This window comes from Ranitomeya imitator, chromosome 5, assembly GCF_032444005.1.
Source record: "Ranitomeya imitator isolate aRanImi1 chromosome 5, aRanImi1.pri, whole genome shotgun sequence".
NCBI lineage: Eukaryota > Metazoa > Chordata > Amphibia > Anura > Dendrobatidae > Ranitomeya > Ranitomeya imitator.
The window spans coordinates 122,546,215-122,568,152 of NC_091286.1; the positions used below are offsets into that span (position 1 = coordinate 122,546,215).

The following is a 21,938-nucleotide window of genomic DNA, read 5'->3' on the forward strand; positions in this document are numbered from 1 at the left end:
GTTCTCACATAATACCACCATATAGATCACACATAATACCGCCATAGAGATCACACACAATACTATCAAATAGATCACACAATACTGTCATACAGTTCTCACATAATACCACCATATAGATCACACAATACCGCCAGTGTTCTCACATAATACCGCCATATAGATCACACATAATACCGCCAGTGTTCTCACATAATACCACCATATAGATCACACATAATACTGCCATAGTGTTCTCACATAATACCGCCATATAGATCACACACAATACTATCAAATAGATCACACAATACTGTCATACAGTTCTCACATACCACCATATAGATCACACATAATACCGCCAGTGTTCTCACATAATACCGCCATATAGATCACACATAATACCGCCAGTGTTCTCACATACCACCATATGCTTCTCACATAATACCGCCATATAGATCACCCATAATGCCGCCACATAGATCTCACATGTATTGTAAATAAAGACTCGGCCAGAATAAAGTCCTTTATTAATCTTTTTTATACCATACCGAACGCATAATCCTCGACTCCCTCATCTCCCACAACAAAAATAATAAACCACAATGGGGAAAGACACGCAGGGGGGAGAGGAGTGCATAGGAGAGGATTAGATACTGACTGCTGAGCCGTGTATCTAATCCTGTCCTGTGTGATACTGTGCTGCGCCGTGTATCTAATCCTATCTTGTGTGATACTGTACACAGGACAGGATTAGCTACACAGGACTAGATTAGCTACACAGGACAGAGGTAGCAGTGGTAGATGGTATATAGAGGCAGGCAGCAGTGGTAGATGGTATATAGAGGCAGGCAGCAGTGGTAGATGGTATATAGAGGCAGGCAGCAGTGGTAGGTGGTATACAGAGGCATGTGGCGGTGCTATACAGAGGCAGGTAGCGGTGCTATACAGAGGCAGGTAGCGGTGCTATACAGAGGCAGGTAGCGGTGCTATACAGAGGCAGGCAGCAGTGGTAGATGGTATATAGAGGCAGGCAGCAGTGTTAGGTGGCATACAGAGGCAGGTAGCGGTGGTATACAGAGGCAGGTAGCAGTGGTATACAGAGGCAGGTAGCGGTGGTAGGTGGTATATAGAGGCTGGTAGCAGTGGTAGGTGGTATATAGGGGCTGGTAGCAGTGGTAGGTGGTATATAGGGGCTGGTGGTAGGTGGTATATAGGGGCTGGTAGCAGTGGTATATAGGGGCAGGTAGCAGTGGTATATAGGAGCAGGTAGCAGTGGTATATAGGGGCTGGTAGCAGTGGTATATAGGAGCAGGTAGCAGTGGTATATAGGGGCAGGTAGCAGTGGTATATAGGGGCAGGTAGCAGTGGTATATAGGGGCAGGTTGCAGTGGTATATAGGGGCAGGTAGCAGTGGTATATAGGGGCAGGTAGCAGTGGTATATAGGGGCAGGTAGTGGTATATAGGAGCAGGTAGCAGTGGTATATAGGGGCAGGTAGCAGTGGTATATAGAAGCAGGTAGCAGTGGTATATAGGGGCAGGTAGCAGTGGTATATAGGAGCAGGTAGCAGTGGTATATAGGAGCAGGTAGCAGTGGTATATAGGGACAGGTAGCAGTGGTATATAGGGACAGGTAGCAGTGGTATATAGAAGCAGGTAGCAGTGGTATATAGGGACAGGTAGCAGTGGTATATAGGGACAGGTAGCAGTGGTATATAGAAGCAGGTAGCAGTGGTATATAGGGACAGGTAGCAGTGGTATATAGGGACAGGTAGCAGTGGTATATAAGGGCTGGTAGCAGTGGTATATAGGGACAGGTAGCAGTGGTATATAAGGGCTGGTAGCAGTGGTATATAGGGACAGGTAGCAGTGGTATATAAGGGCTGGTAGCAGTGGTATATAGGGACAGGTAGCAGTGGTATATAAGGGCTGGTAGTGGTATATAGGGACAGGTAGCAGTGGTATATAGGGGCTGGTAGCAGTGGTATATAGGGACAGGTAGCAGTGGTATATAAGGGCTGGTAGCAGTGGTATATAGGGACAGGTAGCAGTGGTATATAAGGGCTGGTAGCAGTGGTATATAGGGACAGGTAGCAGTGGTATATAAGGGCTGGTAGCAGTGGTATATAGGGACAGGTAGCAGTGGTATATAAGGGCTGGTAGCAGTGGTATATAGGGACAGGTAGCAGTGGTATATAAGGGCTGGTAGTGGTATATAGGGACAGGTAGCAGTGGTATATAGGGGCTGGTAGCAGTGGTATATAGGGACAGGTAGCAGTGGTATATAAGGGCTGGTAGCAGTGGTATATAAGGGCTGGTAGCAGTGGTATATAAGGGCTGGTAGCAGTGGTATATAGGGACAGGTAGCAGTGGTATATAGGGGCTGGTAGCAGTGGTATATAGGGACAGGTAGCAGTGGTATATAAGGGCTGGTAGCAGTGGTATATAGGGACAGGTAGCAGTGGTATATAAGGGCTGGTAGCAGTGGTATATAGGGACAGGTAGCAGTGGTATATAAGGGCTGGTAGCAGTGGTATATAGGGACAGGTAGCAGTGGTATATAAGGGCTGGTAGCAGTGGTATATAGGGACAGGTAGCAGTGGTATATAGGAGCAGGTAGCAGTGGTATATAGGAGCAGGTAGCAGTGGTATATAGGAGCAGGTAGCAGTGGTATATAGGGACAGGTAGCAGTGGTATATAGGGGCTGGTAGCAGTGGTATATAGGGACAGGTAGCAGTGGTATATAGGGACAGGTAGCAGTGGTATATAGGGGCTGGTAGCAGTGGTATATAGGAGCAGGTAGCAGTGGTATATAGGGGCAGGTAGCAGTGGTATATAGGGACAGGTAGCAGTGGTATATAAGGGCTGGTAGCAGTGGTATATAGGGACAGGTAGCAGTGGTATATAAGGGCTAGTAGCAGTGGTATATAGGGGCAGGTAGCAGTGGTATATAGGGGCTAGTAGCAGTGGTATATAAGGGCTGGTAGCAGTGGTATATAGGGACAGGTAGCAGTGGTAGATGCATAAGAAAATAAAAACTCTGTACTTACCTTCAGTCCTCTCCCAGGAAGTGCTGAGTCATGTTCAGGGCAGAGCAGTGTGACGATCTCCCTGCTCTGCTCTGAACAGGGTGGCTGGGACCAGTGATTGCAGCCTGTGCTGTAATACTAAGTACAGGCTGCAATCACAGCTCCTGGCTGCAGATACTCACCCCGACCCTCTCTTCCCAGCAGCAGCTTCTCCCTGGCAGCTCCTGCTATGATCGCACACACTGAGCTGTGTGTGCGATGACAGAGGAAAAAAACAAAATGGCCGCGATCTCCTCTCACAGCTGTGACGTAGCAGCTCAGTGGGCGTGGCCAAGTCACAGCTGAGAGACAGGAGGAGCGGTCGGAGCCCGACTGTTGGCTCCTATGCCCATGGCTGCCGTAAGTGAGGTGTGCAAGTGTCGTGCCCAGACACTTACACCCACACTAATGAAAATGGCGGCCTCCAGTGGCAAAAGTAAAAATGAATAAATAAAAAAGTATTAAAGTACTACATTTACTTTTGTATTAAAAATAATTGATTATATAATCAATAATTATTAATACAAAAACTAAAATCACGGCACCCTCCCTTTAAGATGTGAAGAACCAGTAAGAAAGAGAGCAACCCATTTACCACCCATTAAATAAAACACCTGTTCCCAAAGTTCTGAAATGAAAAATCCCTCTCCGCAGGCTGCAGTTGGTTTTAAATATACAAACGGGCTTTCCTCACCCTCCCCGGGGCCAGCATTTTGCTACTAGGTGTGTTATTGTCTGCAGCTCTAACATCATGGCGACATCCCCAATGTGTGAGCTCTGCAGCTCGTGCCATCAACTCAAGCAAAGCCACTGAGCTCAGTTACCGGCACGGCTGGTCTTTTTAGAACAAATTGCAGCCAGTGAGATGGGTTTTCTAAAACAAAAAAACCTCTTTGACATAACTATCCAGAGACCGTAAGTCTGAGATTTCATGGGGTCTTCACAGAAGCAGCTGCTAGTTAAGAACACGTACATATGAATGACCTGGTGGTGAGAGGTGAACAGAAGCGTCCTGCACTGTATGAAGAGCTGCTAATCCATCAGTCTCTATACATAGAGCAATAAAGGGAAACTTGCAGGTCAATGGATTGTTGTGGATTTCGGCAATGCTGGAAACACGTGCTTTCTATGCAGTTGGAAGTGCAAAGACAAAGGTGGATCCAGGAGGAAGGGCATAAATTTGTATCTCCTTCAGATCTATTTTTTTTTTTTTTTCCCAATTATGGTTTTATTTATAAAAAAAAAAAAAAATACACAAAAGATTGCACAAGAACTGTGAGTGTGATTCCGGCCCGGACCAATTACCTTGATTGAGCGAGATGACCGGCACTCTGTTGGCGTGGTATAAGAACAGGTCGCTTCCATTGTCCTTGCCTCCCGTGGAGCTGGAATTTAGGCTCAATGTGAGCCATAACTGCAGAAGAGACTCCAGCTGCAGAAAAAGTAACAACATTGTGTCAGGGACAACACAGTATACTGCTAAGAGCAGCAAGGAGGACAAAGATTTTGTTTTTACCAAACTGCTATAAAAATATTAAGGCTATGTGCACATGATGCGGATTTGCATATTATTAAAAGGCACATGCCAAGAAATAGGATTCATTTTGTGCATCTCAAACATTCAAAATATAAAAATACAATGAACTTGAGGGCTACGGCCAATTTTCAGAGTGCAGAGTAATGTTGCACGTCACCGGCATAACCCGACTCATAAATGGTGGCCAACGTCTACGATCTACAAGTGAATGCTACGCAAAACCAACCTGGACGTGATGCACTTGCAACATTGAAAAGAGCTTGTTGAAGCAGGCACTCAGCATTGGAATGGAAGACGACTGAACGATTAGCTGGGTCGACTGACTGGACGTATGAAGCCCTCGTAACAGCGAGTCGTCTGTCCCACCTGAAGGCTGCGACACTGAAAAAATTGTGAATTCAGAACAAGCTACGGGTTACGCCACTCTAGTTGGGACATTAGAGTATCAAATGTAATGCTACACCATCACATTATATTCTCTGGTATAACTGGAATCAATCATTGCCTACAGGGAAAATCAGACAGTGGGTGGACTCCTACGGTCAGGCACATGCATCCGCAGAAGTATCATCAGACTATAGTCCTACATTGTGAAAGTCTATGAACAACCTAACAGGTATTTTTTGTTTTACACACACTTACATGTTGGTGATGAATTGGTCAGGGCTTGTAGAATGGAATCTGCCTCAAGAGTGGACATCATTTTTAACATCAACTCTGCTTGCTGTTCAAGACCAACCTCCAAACGAGCATCTAGAGCTGGAAACAGGGACAACTCCTGATTAGCAAAGCAAGGAAGACAAGCGTGCCAAAGTGGCCAACAAATAAGAGGGTCTTCAAGAGAACAAATAAGAGGGTAAAGAAAAATATATTAAGAAATAAGAATTTTTCTCATAATTGAGATCATAAGCGAACTTCTATGAATCAAGCCTCACACGAAACCCCAAGTATTCATCATGAAATCACTATACATGAAAGTAAAAAGCGAGGAAGCGATTACTCCCTACAAAACTGTGCAGTTACTAGCACTCCTTGCTGCTACCTACAGTATACCTTGAAGACATCTGGAATTTATTGCAAATTGTAAATGTAGCATGAATTATCGTTAACATCACGCACATCTCACCTTGAGACACGGACACGGTCACAGTTTGGGTACCATTTTTTTCTGCAGTGGCTGCTGGCTTTGCCACAGGAATTCCAACGCCTCCGATGTAAGGATTGTAATTGTAGGTGCCATAATCAGCGCCCCAATAATCATACCACGTGCTGCTAATCGGCTTTGGGTGGAAAAAAAACAATGACAAAAAAAAACAGACTCAATGAACTGCAGTAATATTATATACAAGTTACACGTGGAATACTCAGAGGTTTATCCAGTGATGGCATGTTTTCTTTTTTCTAAAATGGGAACCTATGGATGATGCATATACAGTATGTATACCAATCTTTACCTCTGATGCAAGTTTAAAGGTGTAGTCTAATGCTCTTTAATTGCTTTGAATAGTTAAAACAGCATGATAAGAAGTATGAAATTGACTTGTTTTTCTATTTGCTGTCATTCTCCTGCAAGAACAGCTTTTATCATTTATAGTGTACAACTGCTTTTCCGTGGAGCTTTTCCACTAGACCACCATAAGACATTTTGATCTCTTTTGATTGCATTTCTTGTGAGAAGTAAAGCGCCCAAAAATAATAAAGTTGTTCTTGCGTTTTGACTCCAGTACTTGATAGATTGAAACTTTCCAGACACGGAAAACCAAATGTGTTAATTTTTTTTTTCTTTATTTCTTATATGGGAAAGTGGGGGGATTTAAACTTTAAATTTTATTTTTTCGGTATTTTAGGGCACTTGAACTTGCGATTAGCCACAATATCTCAGAATATAGTGAAATTGCTGTTTTATGGAGCTATGCCAGTGGCTGAGCTTCACATGAGGACTAAGATGGCAGTAATAGAGGCTTTTAGCAGGACCCCCAACTGCCCAGTCAACCCATCGGTTCCCTATGATCGCATCATTAACAGGATAAAACAGTGATCGGAGAAATCTGTTCCATGCAGTTACAATAGATGCGGACATTGTAACAGCCGGTATCTGCCTGGCATGGTGCGGGCTCAGTTCCGGAGCCCATTCTATACAACAGTTGTGACCACAAGCTGTAAATGTACAATTTGTTGTCGATATCGTGTTAATTCTGCGACTAAAAAGCCGTTTGAATACTTTCATCTAATTTCCATGTATTTTGGTGTGCTGAAAACGAAAAAAATATTGAAAAAAATCCTGGACGTCAGGATTTGCCACAAAATGCAAAATTCTCTTCAAATTTAGTATATTTTTTCTCAATTTTTGGTAATTTTTTTTATCTTAAGGTTTGGAAAGTCAAAATTACCATTAATTCACATCAATGCATTGAAGATATACAAGACCCTGACTACAAAAAAAATCGTTGGACGAATGCGGAAAGCATTTCAAGCTTTAGGCTGCCTGATGAGTTTGAAAGTGCATTTCCTCCATTCCCACCTTGACAACTTTCCTGAAAATTTGGGAGCTGTGAGTGAAGAGCAAGGTGAACGATTCCACCAGGACATTAAAGAGATGGAAAGAAGATACCGGGGAAGATGGAGCATTACAGTGATGGCAGAATACTGTTGGATGCTTCAGAGAGACATTACAGATGCTACTCACAAGCGTAAATGTACCAAAAGGAGCCTCACAGGGAAGAAGAATCAATTTCAGTGAGTGTTAGTGAGCTCATTGCAGTTAAAAAATTATTTTCAAGAAACATTTGTAATAAAAAATTAATTTTATGAGTATTTTCATTTATTTTGAGGTATTGTCTTATTTAACATAGTTACTTAAATTGTTAGAAAACGTGATGTCCTATGACAAAACGGAGGTCATTTTCGGATTCAGCGCACTTAAAAACAAAGATTACGTGGAATAACCAAAACAGCTCTTGAAAAATATTTTTTTTTGCAGACCTGTGTTATTTATACGGCGATAATTCAACATCTGGTATTTATATGTAGAGGATAAATTGTGAAATCTATCATTATCAAATAAGACCCTGTTCACATGTACATTTGTTATCCGTTTACATTTAGCACATAATCCTGGAAACAAAACAAAAAAAAAAGAGAAACCCTTTTGTAGGATACTGTGACATAAATCATCCATAGGCATTTGTTTTAAAGGGAACCTGTCTTTCAGGAGACTCGTGCTGCCCAAACCACAAGACAGGCTCCGTCAATACAAATATCCTGGCTTCCTCATTGCAGGAAAGGGTTTTCCATGCCCAACTCCTCAGGACTCTCCTTGTGTGTATAGAGCGACCTGTCAGTCCAGCAGAGCCAGGTGGGGAGAAGCCACCAGGACCCGCCCCCATTACTAGTCCGCTTAATCACCATGTGCGAGGTCATTTTCATAAAGTAACGTATGTTTTAATGGATCGGGCAGAATTAAACATTTCTATTAACAGAAATGTAGCGATACGTTTACAATTAGCTCACATCATGTAGGTTAAATCGGTGCAATTGTAGTCTATGGGTGACGGATGCCACTGTTGGTAATCTGTCAGAGACCCTGCTACGGGCTAATCCAGAGGTACAACTCTAAACTTAAAAAGATATTCATGGAGTTTAATGTGTGCAGATTTCCAAATGAGAATTATATATTCTGTAATTAACTGATGAAAAGTGGAGCTTCAGCTCATGGAACAATAGGAGACAAAAGTACTAGGTTCCCTAAATGGTTCATCACGTAAACTTAAGAATTAGAGAGGTTTTCGATTTACGTGAACGAATATCTTAAGCTCGCTCTTTGGTGGCAATTGGCTGCAGGATATAAAATCTTCACCGTTCATTTACACAAAAAATACATTACAAGTGTAATTAAAAGCCATGTACACACTGAGAAGAGAAGATCAGCTTACCTTGAAGACTTTGGCAGCAAGAGGATCTTTTTCCAAATCAATATCTAAAGGATCAATATCAACTTCCATCAGGTCTTGCAGTAACTCAAGGTCAATTTCTTTATCTTTATCCAAAGATGATAGAGGAGGAGCACCTTTGGGTGATGAAAACAGCTTTAATACTGCCAAGTAGTGAGGTTTGCCACCTAAACACCTGGATCATGAGGACGATTACTGGGCAATTTTAAGGCTGTACTTTCATGCTTTCTATCTAATTAAATGTCTAAAATAATCACATAATAAGGAGAAATCATTATATGTCTGACCCATTAACCAGTACAGACATCCTTGGACTGTATTACCCTCAAATAATAAAAAACTATTACAAAAAGTAACCAGCCTGGATCTTTAAACTACATTTTGTCTAAAAAGACGAAGCACTGAAAAAAAGAGCATGTCCACTCAGTCATGCTACCCGTGGATTTGGTGGCATGAATCGAAAGACAAGTGTCCTTTAACTCTGCAATGCCAAAAAAAAACGACCTCAATCTACAATGCCTACCTTTCCTAAAAACAGGGTGTATAATTTCAGATGAAATGCCCCTTTAGGTCTCTGAAGAGGGTCCCAATTACCTGTGATGTCAGGAGTTAAAGGCTCATCCACTGTTTCCACCAATGGTATGACGGAGGACTGCTGCAAGGAATCATCAGAGTCCCCGGCGGAAGCAGCGGCCTCCTCTCCCAGGCCAGCTTCATCCAGGGCTTCAGAGGCAATAGGCGCCAACAGCTCCCCTGTAGTCACAGTAAATCAGTAGCATAAGTTTTTAATTTTCTCACTGATCGTTTGTGAACTCTTCTAGATCATAGGGCTAAGGCCACACAAGGCAGATTTTTTTCAGTTGTGGGTTATTGGTGCATTTTGCTGCAGTTTTCACCTCTGCAAAGCTGAAAGCGGTAATAACTGGTGAAAATCCACAGCGTATTCACAACAGAATGACCTTACTGTGGATCAATATAATCTGCAACTGGATTGTATTTCTTGGCAGAATATATTCACAGCAACATCAGTGAGATTTGTGAGGTCTCACAGGCTTGTCCTGTACTGTTATCTGCTGCATATTCCAGAGGTAACATCAGCAGAAAAATCGGCCATGTGTGGCCCTACCTATATATTAGTATGATCAAGGCAGGAAAGCCTCTGGGTGAAAAGAAAAGATTTTTCAGATGACAAACTACAATATTAAAACTATCAAGGAGATGTACAGCTCTGGCAAAAATTAAGAGACCATTGCAAAAGGTTCAGCTTATCTGATTTTTCTCTTTATAGGTACTGTATATTTTTGAGTTTTCTTTTAGTCTATAAACTTCTGACAACATGTCTCCGAAGTTCCAAGCAATAAATTTTGTATTTTTTTTTTCCGAAAAGGAGAAATGGTCAAAATTAAACAAAATACCCAGTGCTTTCAGACCTCAAATACAAAGAAAACAAGTTCATAATCATTTAGAAACATCAATACTAATGTTTTAACTCAGGAAGAGTTCAGAAATCAATAGTTTGTGGAATAACCATGATTTTTAATCACAGCTTTCATGCGTCTTGGCATGCTTTCCACCAGTCTTTCACGCTGCTCCTGGCACAAAAATGTAAGCAGTTCTTCTTTGTTTGATGGCTTGTGACTATCCATCATCCTCTTGATTACATTCCAGAGGTTTTCAATGGGGTTCAAGTCTGGAGCTTGGGCTTTGATATGACAGGGTTTTGATGTGGTGGTCTCTTAATTTTTGCCAGAGCTGTATATTAAAGGAAATCTGTGATTAGGCTTTTGATACCCCATCAGAGACCAGCATGATGTAAGGGGAGAGACCTTGATTCCAGCGATGTGTCACTTACAGAGCTGTTTGCTGCAGAATTACCGTTTTCTCAGCTGCAGACATAGCAGTTCTCTGAATGCTGAGCTCTGTATAACTCCGCCCACACCACTGATTGGCAGCTTTCTGTGTACAGGGGAAGAAAGCTGCCAATAGTGGAGGCGAGGTTACATGGAGCAAGACAACTACATAGTATGAGACAACTAGTCCTTTTAGTGATAATCTACTGATAAAACACTGATTTTATTGAAACTAAAACAATCAGCTCGCGAAGTGATACGTCACTGGAAATAGGGTCTCTGCCAGTACATCATTCTGCTCTTAAGAGTAAATAGCAAACGGAGTCACATAACTCATCATTACATAATAACTAAGGGTTGGAGGTTCTTATTGGGCTGAACAACGTTCTCTGTGCCATATGAACAGATGACCACTTAAGAGAGCTTGCTCATTAGATGGTCGTGCACATTATTATACACTGTGAACACCAGAGCGTGCAATGCAATGTAAACTGCAAGCAATTATTATTGTGCATTTTTAGGGTCTGTCCCAAGGATGCAGATAGCAGTGACAATGGGCGGTGGTGAGCGAGGGCATGGAGCAGACCGTGGGCCACTGTTTTTCAGTCTGCGGGCACGACTGGAAGTGTCAGAGGGCTGGATGTGGCCTGCAGTTTACCTAGGCCTGGTCTGTACAGTGAATGTGGTATGGATGAACCAAGATTTTTAATTAGCTGGTAATTTAAACATGATCTTAAGGTTAGACCACCAATATCCAACAATTGGAAGTTGAACTCTTGCCACATGATAACCTACGCTTTGATGGGACCATGGCACAAAGTCTATATGGTACCAGTTATTGTGGATATTGTAGCGAGTAGCAAAATGTTGCAATTACCAGAACAGTACCGCCAATCCCATCACCAATCACCCGACCAATTGCCTGCACTGGTCAGGTGACTGATGAGTAGGAGTTTCACGAGACTTGAAGTGATGATGCTAAAACCATCAAGCAGTAAAGTCATCACTTTTTGTCTTGGTGGAGAGCAGTGGATTCTTGTGTTAAATATCGCTTCTTTCTTTCATAAGGACTAGTGATGTGCAAACATGCCTGAATAACACGTTATCTGAGCATGCTGGGGTGCTATCCGAGTATCTTGGGCGTGCTCGGATAATACGTAAGAGTCCCTGCTGCCGCATGCGTTCAGGCTGTCTAACAGCTGTAAAACAAGCAGCCTCAGGGACTTGAACTTATTATCCGAGCGCTCCCAAGTTTCACAGATAACAGCCGAGCATGCGCGTGTAACACGTTATCCGGGCACATTCGCTCATCATTAATAACGACCACTAGCCTATGTCAACATTGAAAAAGTAGTGAACACCCCCTTGAAGGAACAGTTGTACGATTAGACAGAATAAAAACTGGATTACAAATCAAACCACAATTAAAGGAACATCAGCTGGATTTTCCTGTACCTGCTAGGATGTCCTGGAGCATGCACGTCAAAGAGTATTGAGCCCAGGCACCACCCCAAGAAATGTCTCCTCTGTTAAAGTCTGTGCCAACCAACAGTAGTAGAAGTCTTTCCAGCTGTTGTTCACTCACCACCTCACACAAATGTATAGTAGGACGGGTAGCATTTGCAATTCTGGCAAGAACCTAATGATTTAGGAAAGAAAAAAAGAAGGCGTCATACTAAAAAAAAAAAAAAAAATGTACCAAGTGTAAGACAAATGGCAGGCACTGCTAAATCATTCAATGATGCAACCAACACAGATGTCACCTCTCTGGTACATAAACATACAAATTCAGGAAGAGTTGTATTATGCAGTAGGAAATCACTTTCCGACCACAAAACCATACCACTGCCACTAACCATACACATTACATAGAGGCATGAATATTTAGGACGGCCAGTAAAGATTGGTCATTAAGTGTATAGAGAGGTTCCGAATGAGAAGCATTTTCTTCATCAAGAAATTGTCCTAAAGAACGCAACAAAACTCAACTGAAACAGCCAATCTGACCATCTGCTTCTACTATTGATGTGCACTTTAAAAAAGGAGTGAACAAACTGGGGCCAAAATTGTGCACCCCAGCCGTATCTAATGTTTGTGGATTTCTCACTGTTTAGCACCAAGCTGATTCCATAACATGCAAATACAGAAAAATCTTTAAATGAGAAGGTGTGTCCAAACTTTTGGACTGTACTATATATATATATATATATATTTATATATATATATATATATTTATATTAAATTCAAAGGTACTCTTCACTGTGTCTCTAACTTTAGGCCTTTAAGAGATCATTTAATCTTCAACTTGCTTAATTGTTCACAATAACAGTAACTGACTAGGTTTACCCAAACTTTTACATGCCAAAGTAGATGTCCTGGCGAAAGCAGAGTGACTTACTGATTCCTTTGCTTGCCTGCTCACCAGATGGTGAAGGCAGGTCTTAGTAGGCAGTAACATAGAATCAGTAAGAAAAGAATCGTTCTATATGTAGTATAGATTTTTAGGCCATTTGGTATTCAAAAGAGAAAGTATCATTTATAGTAAACAAATAATACCGCTCTTGGGTGATTGAAGTAGACTAGCCCTGGCTGTGTACATAACTATGAACATATATATATGTTCATAGTTATGTACATCACTAATACTAGGTAGTTGGTATTTAACAGGAATCATTTGCAGCACTATTCACAGGAGATGTTCCGTTTCATTTTCACCACCAACCATTGCATCTTAGTAGTTTTTTGCACCTCCACAGCCAGGGCTAGTCTACTTCAATCACCCAAGCGCGGTATTATTTGTTTGCATATCTAGTCATCTCTACAGAATCGGCACATTTTCTGACTATACCAGCAGCTGGGAGATTAAACTAGCCACCTCCACCAGTGTTGTGCGCCAGTGATTTCGTTATATTTGCCTTGTAGTATCATTTATAGTAACTGTGTATCATCTTTGATTATTAGCATGGTTCTGCATCATGAAGCAGTATGTACTGTAAATGTGTTCAAATTACTGTATTTTTGGGACTATAAGACACTTTTTCCCAAAAAAAATTTGGGAGGAAAATACGGGGTGCCTCTTACATTTCGTAAGCAGGTTTACCGAGAGGATGCGGCAGTGGTGTAGCAGCATTCCTTCCACAAGAAGTTGGCGGCAGCAGAGGTGTGGCGATGCTGAGGCTCGGTGTCGGCAGTGGGGAGTGCATCGTTGGTTTCCCTGCGCCCATCTTCCTGAAGCCACAGGAGGCGGCACGGATGCGGATTGAGATCTCGGCTGACATCCCACGCTACATTTGCCTGAGGCTGTTGGCTTGAGATCTCGGCGGCCCTCGGCTTCAGGAAAATGGCCGACAGAGGCCGCGCGTGCGCAGATTGAGATCTCGGCGGCCATTTTCCCAAAGCTATGGGGCCGCCAAGATCTCAATCTGCGCACACATGGTCTCAGGAAGATGGCCGCCGAGAAACCCGTGATTCACTCGGCCCTATTCGCCGTGGACACCGAGCCGCGGCGTCGCCACATTTTTGCCGCCGGCATCCTGAGGAAGGGACCGTGCTCTACAGTCTGCCTCACCGCCGACACCGTATCCGCAGCATCGCACCGCTGGGATATCCCAGGACTGCAGCATTGCCCACTTCTACCGCTGCCGGCTTCTTGTCGAAGGGACCATGCCTCCGGTGACCCCGCTGTACCACCACCGGCCCTCAGGTAAGATACCTTAAATTCGGACAATAAGACGGACCCCCATCTTATAAAAATCTTTTTTCGGCTATTTTCCACCCCAAAATTTGGGGTACATCTTATGGTCCGATGCGTCTTATAGTTTGAAAAATACGGTACATGATGTTGTATTAGCAGAATTTATTTTCAATACTGGTACCTTGCAGACAAACAGCAGCAGATCAGCGTGACAAGTGAAGTCCATAGATAGGAGGAAAAGAGCTAGTTTCTGCACAACAGAAATACAACGCTCATGTGCCAACGTGAAAGGCAGAGGCTCAATTTCTGGGCTCTCTTTTGTTGCAGATACTTCTGTGTCTTGAGCAGACCGTGGCCATTCAGCAGTGCGGCGCAGACGTATCAAGTCTTTAAAGTGCTGTGGAAGTGAAACAAATACATAAAAGATTATAGCTGCACAAAGCCAGCAAATACATCATCCATTGATGGTCTCTCCTCTGTTATAGCTGCTATTACAACCCTCACAGTGGTTATACTTGCCAGCAGTGGACTATGGCCCACGTGTCATTTAGGGCTCTAAGAAAGCTTTTTTATTTAATGTTTTATATGTGCGTTTTACACAGATAAAGCAAGTACACATTATATAGGCAAGTTCACTCGTCCATGGTTTTTTTGTGGATTAAGGGCCCGATTCATCAAAGCTTTTACACCAGTATTCTGGCGTGAAAAGCTTAAGGCTTCTTTTACACTTACCGGGTTTTTTTGCGGGTCGCCTTTTTTCGGGTGTCCAATACTATGGAAAAGGTGCTGGGAATAAAAAAAACCCGGCGTTCCGCAAAACCGGAAGTCACTGTGCACCGCAAAAACAAGCTTCTGTTGTTTTTGTGGCATCATTGATTTTCAATGGGGGCAGTGTCCGTAAGCCGTGAAAAAGATAGAGCAGGCTAAATCTTTTTTCATGGCCGCAAATACGGCCCTCATGGCCATACGGCGCTCTGCGGAAATATTGGGGCCAGTTTTTCCAGCCCCGTAGAAATCTATTGGGGCCGCAAAAGCACGGCAAGTGTAAAAGAAGCCTTAAAGAGTCAAATAATTATTGGCACAACTCGAAGATGCGCTACAGCATTGATTCTTTTGGCGTTCGCACGCTAATTTTACCCAGCTCTGACAAAGTGCGTGGAGCTGGGAACAGCAGCAGCGGCTGCATTTGCTACTCCACAAATCATATAAGCCATATTCATTCCAAACAAGCTTCTAAGAAACCGATAAAAGAAACAACTCAATATAATTCTCAACATTGTGCAAAATGCAGACTACACATTTCCACTAGTGCTCTGAGAGATTTAATGCATTTACTACAAACCTAGACTAGACAGTTTAAAGTGCGCTAAATTTATCAGTGGTTCATTCTGTTCAATAAAACTGGAGTATTTTATATTGTATGGTCTGAGTTTACACCGCTTGTTAGGCTGCTTTCACGCATCAGTTTTTTGCCAGTCACAATCCATCGAACATTGAAAAAAAAAAAAAATCAGAGCATGCTCCGTTAAAAAAAAAACAGAATCAGTTGCCGGATTCCATCATTTGACGGATCCGGAACCATAGGATTCCATTCTAGCAAACGACAGACGGCGACGGATCTGTCGTTGTCCGTTTTTTCGACGGACACAAAAAAGTTACTATGTCTGTTTTCTCCGGCCGCCGGAAAAATAATTTTCTACAGATCCGGCAAAAACGGATGAAACTTGTCGCAATCCATCGCTAACACAAGTCTATGAGAAAAAACTGATCCAGCGGCAACGTTTGCCGGATCAGTTTTCAAAATTCGCAGGATTTCGACTGACGGCAAAAAACTGATGTGTGAAAGGGGCCTTAGTTGGCTTACTTTACGGCAGAAATCTTCATTGCGATTATAGTACATGATGTCACACACATTAAGTCACAACTTATATAACAAGCCATAAAACTGATAAATACGAAACATGAAAGATGTTAAAGACAAAATGATGGCACAATTTAGTTTGATAATGTTTAAAAGCACCAGTACTTTCAACAAGCTTTTACATAAATGAACAGCATGTGTGAATAATAAACTTTAGAACATTTTAGCACATAAATCTACATTTTATGAGCCACTTCTTTACCTCTCCCCTGACCTCCTGAGGCTATGTGCCCAAGTTGCGGATTTCTGTGCGGATTTTTCCGCGCAGTTTTTGAAAAATCTGCTGATTTACTATGGATTTATCGCGCTTTTTGTACAGATTTCACCTGCTGTTTTACCACCTGCGGATTCCTATAAAAGAACAAGTGTAAAACACTGCGGAATCCGCACAAAGAACTGACATGCAGCAGAAAATACAACGCAGCGTTTCCGTGTGGTATTTTCTGCAGCATGTGCACTGTGGATTTTGTTTTCCATAGGTTTACATGGTACTGTACAACGCATGGAAAACTACTGCGAATCCGCAGCATCAAATCCACTGCAGTTCCGTAAGCAAATCCGCAACGTGTGCACATACCCTGATTGTGCCAAACTTGCTGGGGAAAAAAAGCTGATCTTTGTTCTTGGTCAAGACTTTGACAGACTGCCAGCACAGCAAGGTGTCACATTACACCTCATATTATACTATGTGGAAAGGGGTGGCAGTTAGAGAACAAGTAGAGGGAAACCGAAAGCTCAGCGTGATCTTATTAACAATTTTACCTCACTGAAGAGATGGATTCACATCTACACTTCTCAGTAATGAAGCACACTTTTCTCCACACTGGTGATGCTTCTGACTTTGTACTAAAAAGTGAAGCGCAGGAATACCTGTGTGTGGTGGGCATGGGATCCCTCATTGCAGCTAGTCTCAATCCACCAGCTCAGAGTCAATTGCAAATTAAAAGATAGCGCTACGCAGGTTGAAAAATGACTAAGGTCCATCAAGTTCATCTTTTTTCCACCAGTTCTACATTCTCTACTGTTACATTATTTATAACCACAATGCCATTTGTTGTGAGAAAAGCATCCAGACCTTTTTTAAATGCTGTTACAGTATCTACCATTACTACCTCTAGGAAATTCCTCAGGTGCACACACAGGACAGCTTATTCTGAAAAGTTACTTGAAAGTATGGTTACCCATAATGTTTTGTAGCTATTTTCTTGAAACAAAGTCGCATCAGTATGAAGGGTTAGTGACAACCTAGCATTAGCTGGGAGGTAGAAGTCGGAATAGCTGCTCACCTTAGAAGTAGCCTGTTTAAGCTTTGCTTGTTCCACCAGCAGCTTGTATGAAGAGCCTTTGTTGCTCTGTATTTTCTCTTTTTCAATTTGCTCTACTAAAGCCTTCTGTTTCGCCTTTAGTAGGTTAAGTTGCTAGAAGGAAAGTTAATTTATTAAATGATATAAATAACTTTTGACAGCTACACTAGTGATCCCAAGCATTGTCTGAATAGCCAGTGTTACAGCAAAAAATTGGGCAACATGTTAACGTGCTGTGGCTCGCCATATCTTTTGATATATTGCGTATTTCAATATCGCTTCAATAGGCATCAAAAAACAGACTATAGTGCTGAACTTACCAGGTATGTTGAATCATTAGTTAGGTCGTGGACATATACATATATACACAAATACCAAATACTTTTCTGTTATTTCGAAAATGTTACAAAGCCTTACATGTGAGAACAATGGCTGTGCACACGTTCAGGATTATTCGCGTTTTTTTCAGCCGTTTTCTGCGGGAAAAAACGCTTAAAAAACGCATACATAAGCATCCCATCATTTTTAATGCATTCTGCAAATTCTGTGCACATGATGTGTTTTTTCTGCTAAAAAAAATGCATCGCAGTAAAAAACGCAGCATGTTCATTAATTTTGCGGATTTTTTGCGTTTTTTTCTTCTATTTCATGCATTGGGAAGCTCCGGAAAAAACGCACCAAAAAAGCGCAAAAAAAACGCGGGGAAAAAAAGCATGCGGATTTCCTGGAGAAAAAGTCTAGTTTTGCTCAGGAAAATTCTGCAGAAAATCCTGACGTGTGCACATAGCTTAAACATTAGCTGGGGCCAGATCCAGTTTGAAAAAGGCCTGTATCATACAATATATATTCCACACCATACAGATTACCTGCTTGTGGTGAACAAGCTGTTTCCTGATCTTCCTAGAATAAAGCCTGTCCAAGCTGCTGTTTCCTTTGCTTGACCTGTTCAGACTTTGTGTGTGCAGACTATTATTTATAAAACTCCACTGATTGCCTGTAGGAGAGAAAATTCAATGGCTATAGCTTCCAATTTGCCACTTCTTCTTAAAACATGTTATTAGCATAAATTCTCCAACAATACAGAAACTTTCAATCAAAATGGAATTCTCCCATAACAGGCAGAAATGAAAATAGTTATCCTTATTACTTTTGATCAATAAGCAGAACAGGAATGAGGTCCAAAATCCAAAACTTGTTTGCAACCTATGAACCACTGAAGGCAAAACGCAAGCTATTTAAGCGTTAAACACCTCTCTCCCCACAATACCTGAGAGGAACCTCTCCCGATCTTTGCCATTTAAAGGTTTTTTGGAGGCTGCAGCTTCATCCTCTACAGTGGCGACATAATCCAGCAAACGAGAAACCAGCATGACCACCCAGCTAATCATAGGAATGTCTAGGACCCCTAGGGAAAAATACATGCATTATAATAGTATATGGTTTATCACACCCCTCTAGTTTTTAGCTGTACAAATAAAACCTAATTATGTGACTTTTTCCCATGCTATAAGAGTGTATTTGCTTTCATCCATTTTGTAAGCAAATTGCTGAAACAAAACTTGGTGAAAATGCCAATCACTTGAGATGAATGGCTTATTGTGGTGACTCAGAAGAAGCCAGTGAAGCCCTGGGCTCACCAGTCTAACCCATTTTCTTCGCAGGGGTGATCCAATACCTATAATGCCTTTTATACATTTCTCTGTAAGTCCTGGAGACTTATTTAGTTTGCTTCATTATACAATTCCCTCCCTTTTCCCTGTACAGCTAATCCCTAGATCTACCAGTTTTTACTATCTATCCTGTGATGCGTGGTTTGAGGGGAGTCTCAGGTGAGACATGACTGGAGGCTGGTCCTGCTGTCACTTCTATCATCACCCTGAGGAAACCTCATTTAAGAAGAAAAGGCGGCGGTGTCAGAAGCAGGTGACGGTCGGCGGCAGTAAAGTGGCAGGAACAGAAGTGATGGCGGCCACTAAAGAAGCAGGCGGCTACTGAAGATGTGGGCAGCTACTGGAGTGATGGTCAATTCTCCATCACCCCCTGAAATAGCACAACATAAAGGAACGGCAGTGACAGTAGCTGTGGTAAGTGACCCGAGAGTGCATTCCCTGAAGAAGGGGAATACCGCTTAGAAAAGGGGTTAGGGCCTAAAGAAAGATACTTGTAAAGGGCATTATAGGTATTGGAAAACTCCTAAGCACGTAATGATGGATAGATCACTTATTGGATGTGTCAACTTCGGGTCACAGTGTATAGCTACAGGTTCATTTTAAAGTCGCCGTTCAAAATCACAGTAAAATGTCTAAATTGTTGGTTTTGATATTGTGAATCTGATCAAGCTTTTGCTGCCTATAGTTGCCCTTACTGCAAGGCCTATATGTTGACACCAATGATCACCAATCACCAGGCTCAGCAGTCTTGTAACATCTATTTCAGCATGACTGCTGAGCCCAGCGATTGGCTGCAGTGGTCACATGCTGTAGGTGGGATGTCACTGTGGCACCTATGTCCAAGAACAGAAACTGCAACAGTTGGTAAGAAGTGATGAGCGAGAGTGCTCTGATATAGCGTTATCCGAACATGCTGGGATGATATCCGAACATCGGGGGGGCTCGAGTCCCCGTGGCTGCATGATTCATGGCTGTTTGACAGCAGCAACACATGCGGGTATTGCCCAACAAACAGGAAATCCCCACGTGTTGCAGCTGTGTAACAGCAGCGAATCATGCAGCCGCAGGGACTCGGGCACCCATGATACTCGGATAACACTATAGACAAGCATTCTCGCTCATCACTATTGGTAAATAATAATGATTGTGTTATTCACGAGCAGATTAAGCTTTTCAGACAATTTACTATAAAAATAGGACACCCCTTTAACCCCTTCACCCCCGGAGCTTTTTCCGCTTTTTCATTTTCGTTTTTTGCTCCCCTCCTTCCCAGAGCCATAACTTTTTTGTTTTTCCGTCAATATGGCCATGTGAGGGCTTATTTTTTGCGGGACGAGATGTACTTTTGAACGATACCATTGATTTTACCATGCCATGTAACAGAAAACGGGAAAAAAATTCCAAGTGTGATGAAATTGCAAAAAAAGTGCAATCTCACACTTGTTTTTTGTTTGGCTTTTTTGCTAGGTTCACTAAATGCTAAAACTAACCTGCCATTATGATTCTCCAGGTCATTACGAGTTCATAGACACCAAACATGTCTAGGTTATTTTTTATCTAAGTGGTGAAAAAAAATTCCAAATTTTGCTAAAAAAAAAAAAAAAATGCGCGATTTTCCGATACCCGTAGCGTCTCCAATTTTTGTGGTCTGGGGTCAGGTGAGGGCTTATTTTTTGCGTGCTGAGCTGGCGTTTTTAATGATACCATTTTGGTGTAGATACGTTCTTTTGATCGCCCGTTATTGCATTTTAATGCAATGTCGCGGCGACCAAAAAAACGTAATTGTGGCGTTTTGATTTTTTTTCTCGCTACGTCATTTAGCGGTCAGGTTAATCCTTTGTTTTTATTGATAGATCGGGCGATTCTGAACGCGGCGATACCAAATATGTGTATGTGATTTTTTTTTAATTGTTTTATTTTGATTGGGGCGAAAGGGGGGTGATTTGAACTTTTATATATTTTTTTTATATTTTTAATCACTTTTTTTTTTTAAATTTTGGCATGCTTCAATAGCCTCCATAGGAGGCTAGAAGCATGCATAACTCGATCGGCTCTGCTACATAGAGGTGAAGTACAGATCACCTCTATGTAGCAGAAATGCAGGGTTGCTTTGAACGCCGACCACAGGGTGGCGCTCAAAGCAATCGGCCATCAACAACCATAGAGGTCTCAAGGAGACCTCTGGTTGTTATGGCGATGCACTGCTGACCCCTGATCATGTGACGGGGGTCCGCAGTGCGAGCACTTCCGGCCGCGCGGCCGGGAGCGCTAGTTAAATGCCGCTGTCAGCGCTTGACGGCGGCATTTAACTAGTTAATGGGCGCGGGCGGATCGCGATTCCGCTCGCGCTCATTGCGCGCACATGTCAGCTGCACAAAACAGCTGACATGTCGCGGCTTTGAGGTGGGCTCACCGCCGGAGCCCACCTCAAAGCAGGGGATCTGCCAGCTGACGTACTATTCCGTCAGCTGGCAGAAAGGGGTTAAGGTACGATGTAAACCATGGACCTTCCCTTTTCTCACTGCGATTCTCCATATAGACATGAAGCACTGCTTTTTACATATATTTTGGAGGTTCAGCAACAGACTCTTGTTCTGAGATTGTACAAGTCCAGGGTGGTGAAGCATCAGACAGCGAGAGGTCTGTTCTTGTTACCGCTGAAGCCAAAACCAGTAACTGGACGTGTTTGGCTTAAAGGGAACAAACAGCCGATTCCTGTTGCCTGAACTACAGACAGCATGAATCAGGGTCCGGCTCCGTTATTTCAGGCAGCTATGTTTAATTCTGAATTGCTGCGTCATTTCACACAAAGCGTAGATATAAAAATCGCATTCGGCTTCTCTGGAGTAACAAGTCTCTCCATTTAAGTCTGTAAATACAGTAATCCTCCATTCCAGGAGAGCTGGGATGGGGGAAGGCAGAAGGTTCAGGTTCACTAATAGCTTAGCCCTAACTCCTTGAAC

The 21,938-nt window shown here is 42.5% G+C and overlaps 1 protein-coding gene across 5 annotated transcripts in view; it reads right to left on the reverse strand.

The window, feature by feature from the left end:
• BIRC6 (baculoviral IAP repeat containing 6) overlaps positions 1-21,938 on the reverse strand; it is a 403,914-nt gene that overhangs the window by 241,739 nt on the left and 140,237 nt on the right. For 4 of the 5 annotated variants that reach the window (XM_069769115.1, XM_069769114.1, XM_069769117.1 and 1 more), the window contains exons 32-42: positions 18,573-18,710; positions 18,172-18,299; positions 17,288-17,419; positions 14,262-14,477; positions 11,842-12,025; positions 9,131-9,289; positions 8,519-8,652; positions 5,713-5,866; positions 5,229-5,345; positions 4,813-4,967; positions 4,355-4,481 (exon numbers count right to left, since the gene is read on the reverse strand). In XM_069769115.1, the coding sequence (XP_069625216.1) occupies positions 4,355-4,481; positions 4,813-4,967; positions 5,229-5,345; positions 5,713-5,866; positions 8,519-8,652; positions 9,131-9,289; positions 11,842-12,025; positions 14,262-14,477; positions 17,288-17,419; positions 18,172-18,299; positions 18,573-18,710 (1,644 nt within the window). The remainder of the gene's footprint in view (positions 1-4,354; positions 4,482-4,812; positions 4,968-5,228; positions 5,346-5,712; positions 5,867-8,518; positions 8,653-9,130; positions 9,290-11,841; positions 12,026-14,261; positions 14,478-17,287; positions 17,420-18,171; positions 18,300-18,572; positions 18,711-21,938) is intronic. The other variant, XM_069769116.1, reaches the window with a different exon arrangement.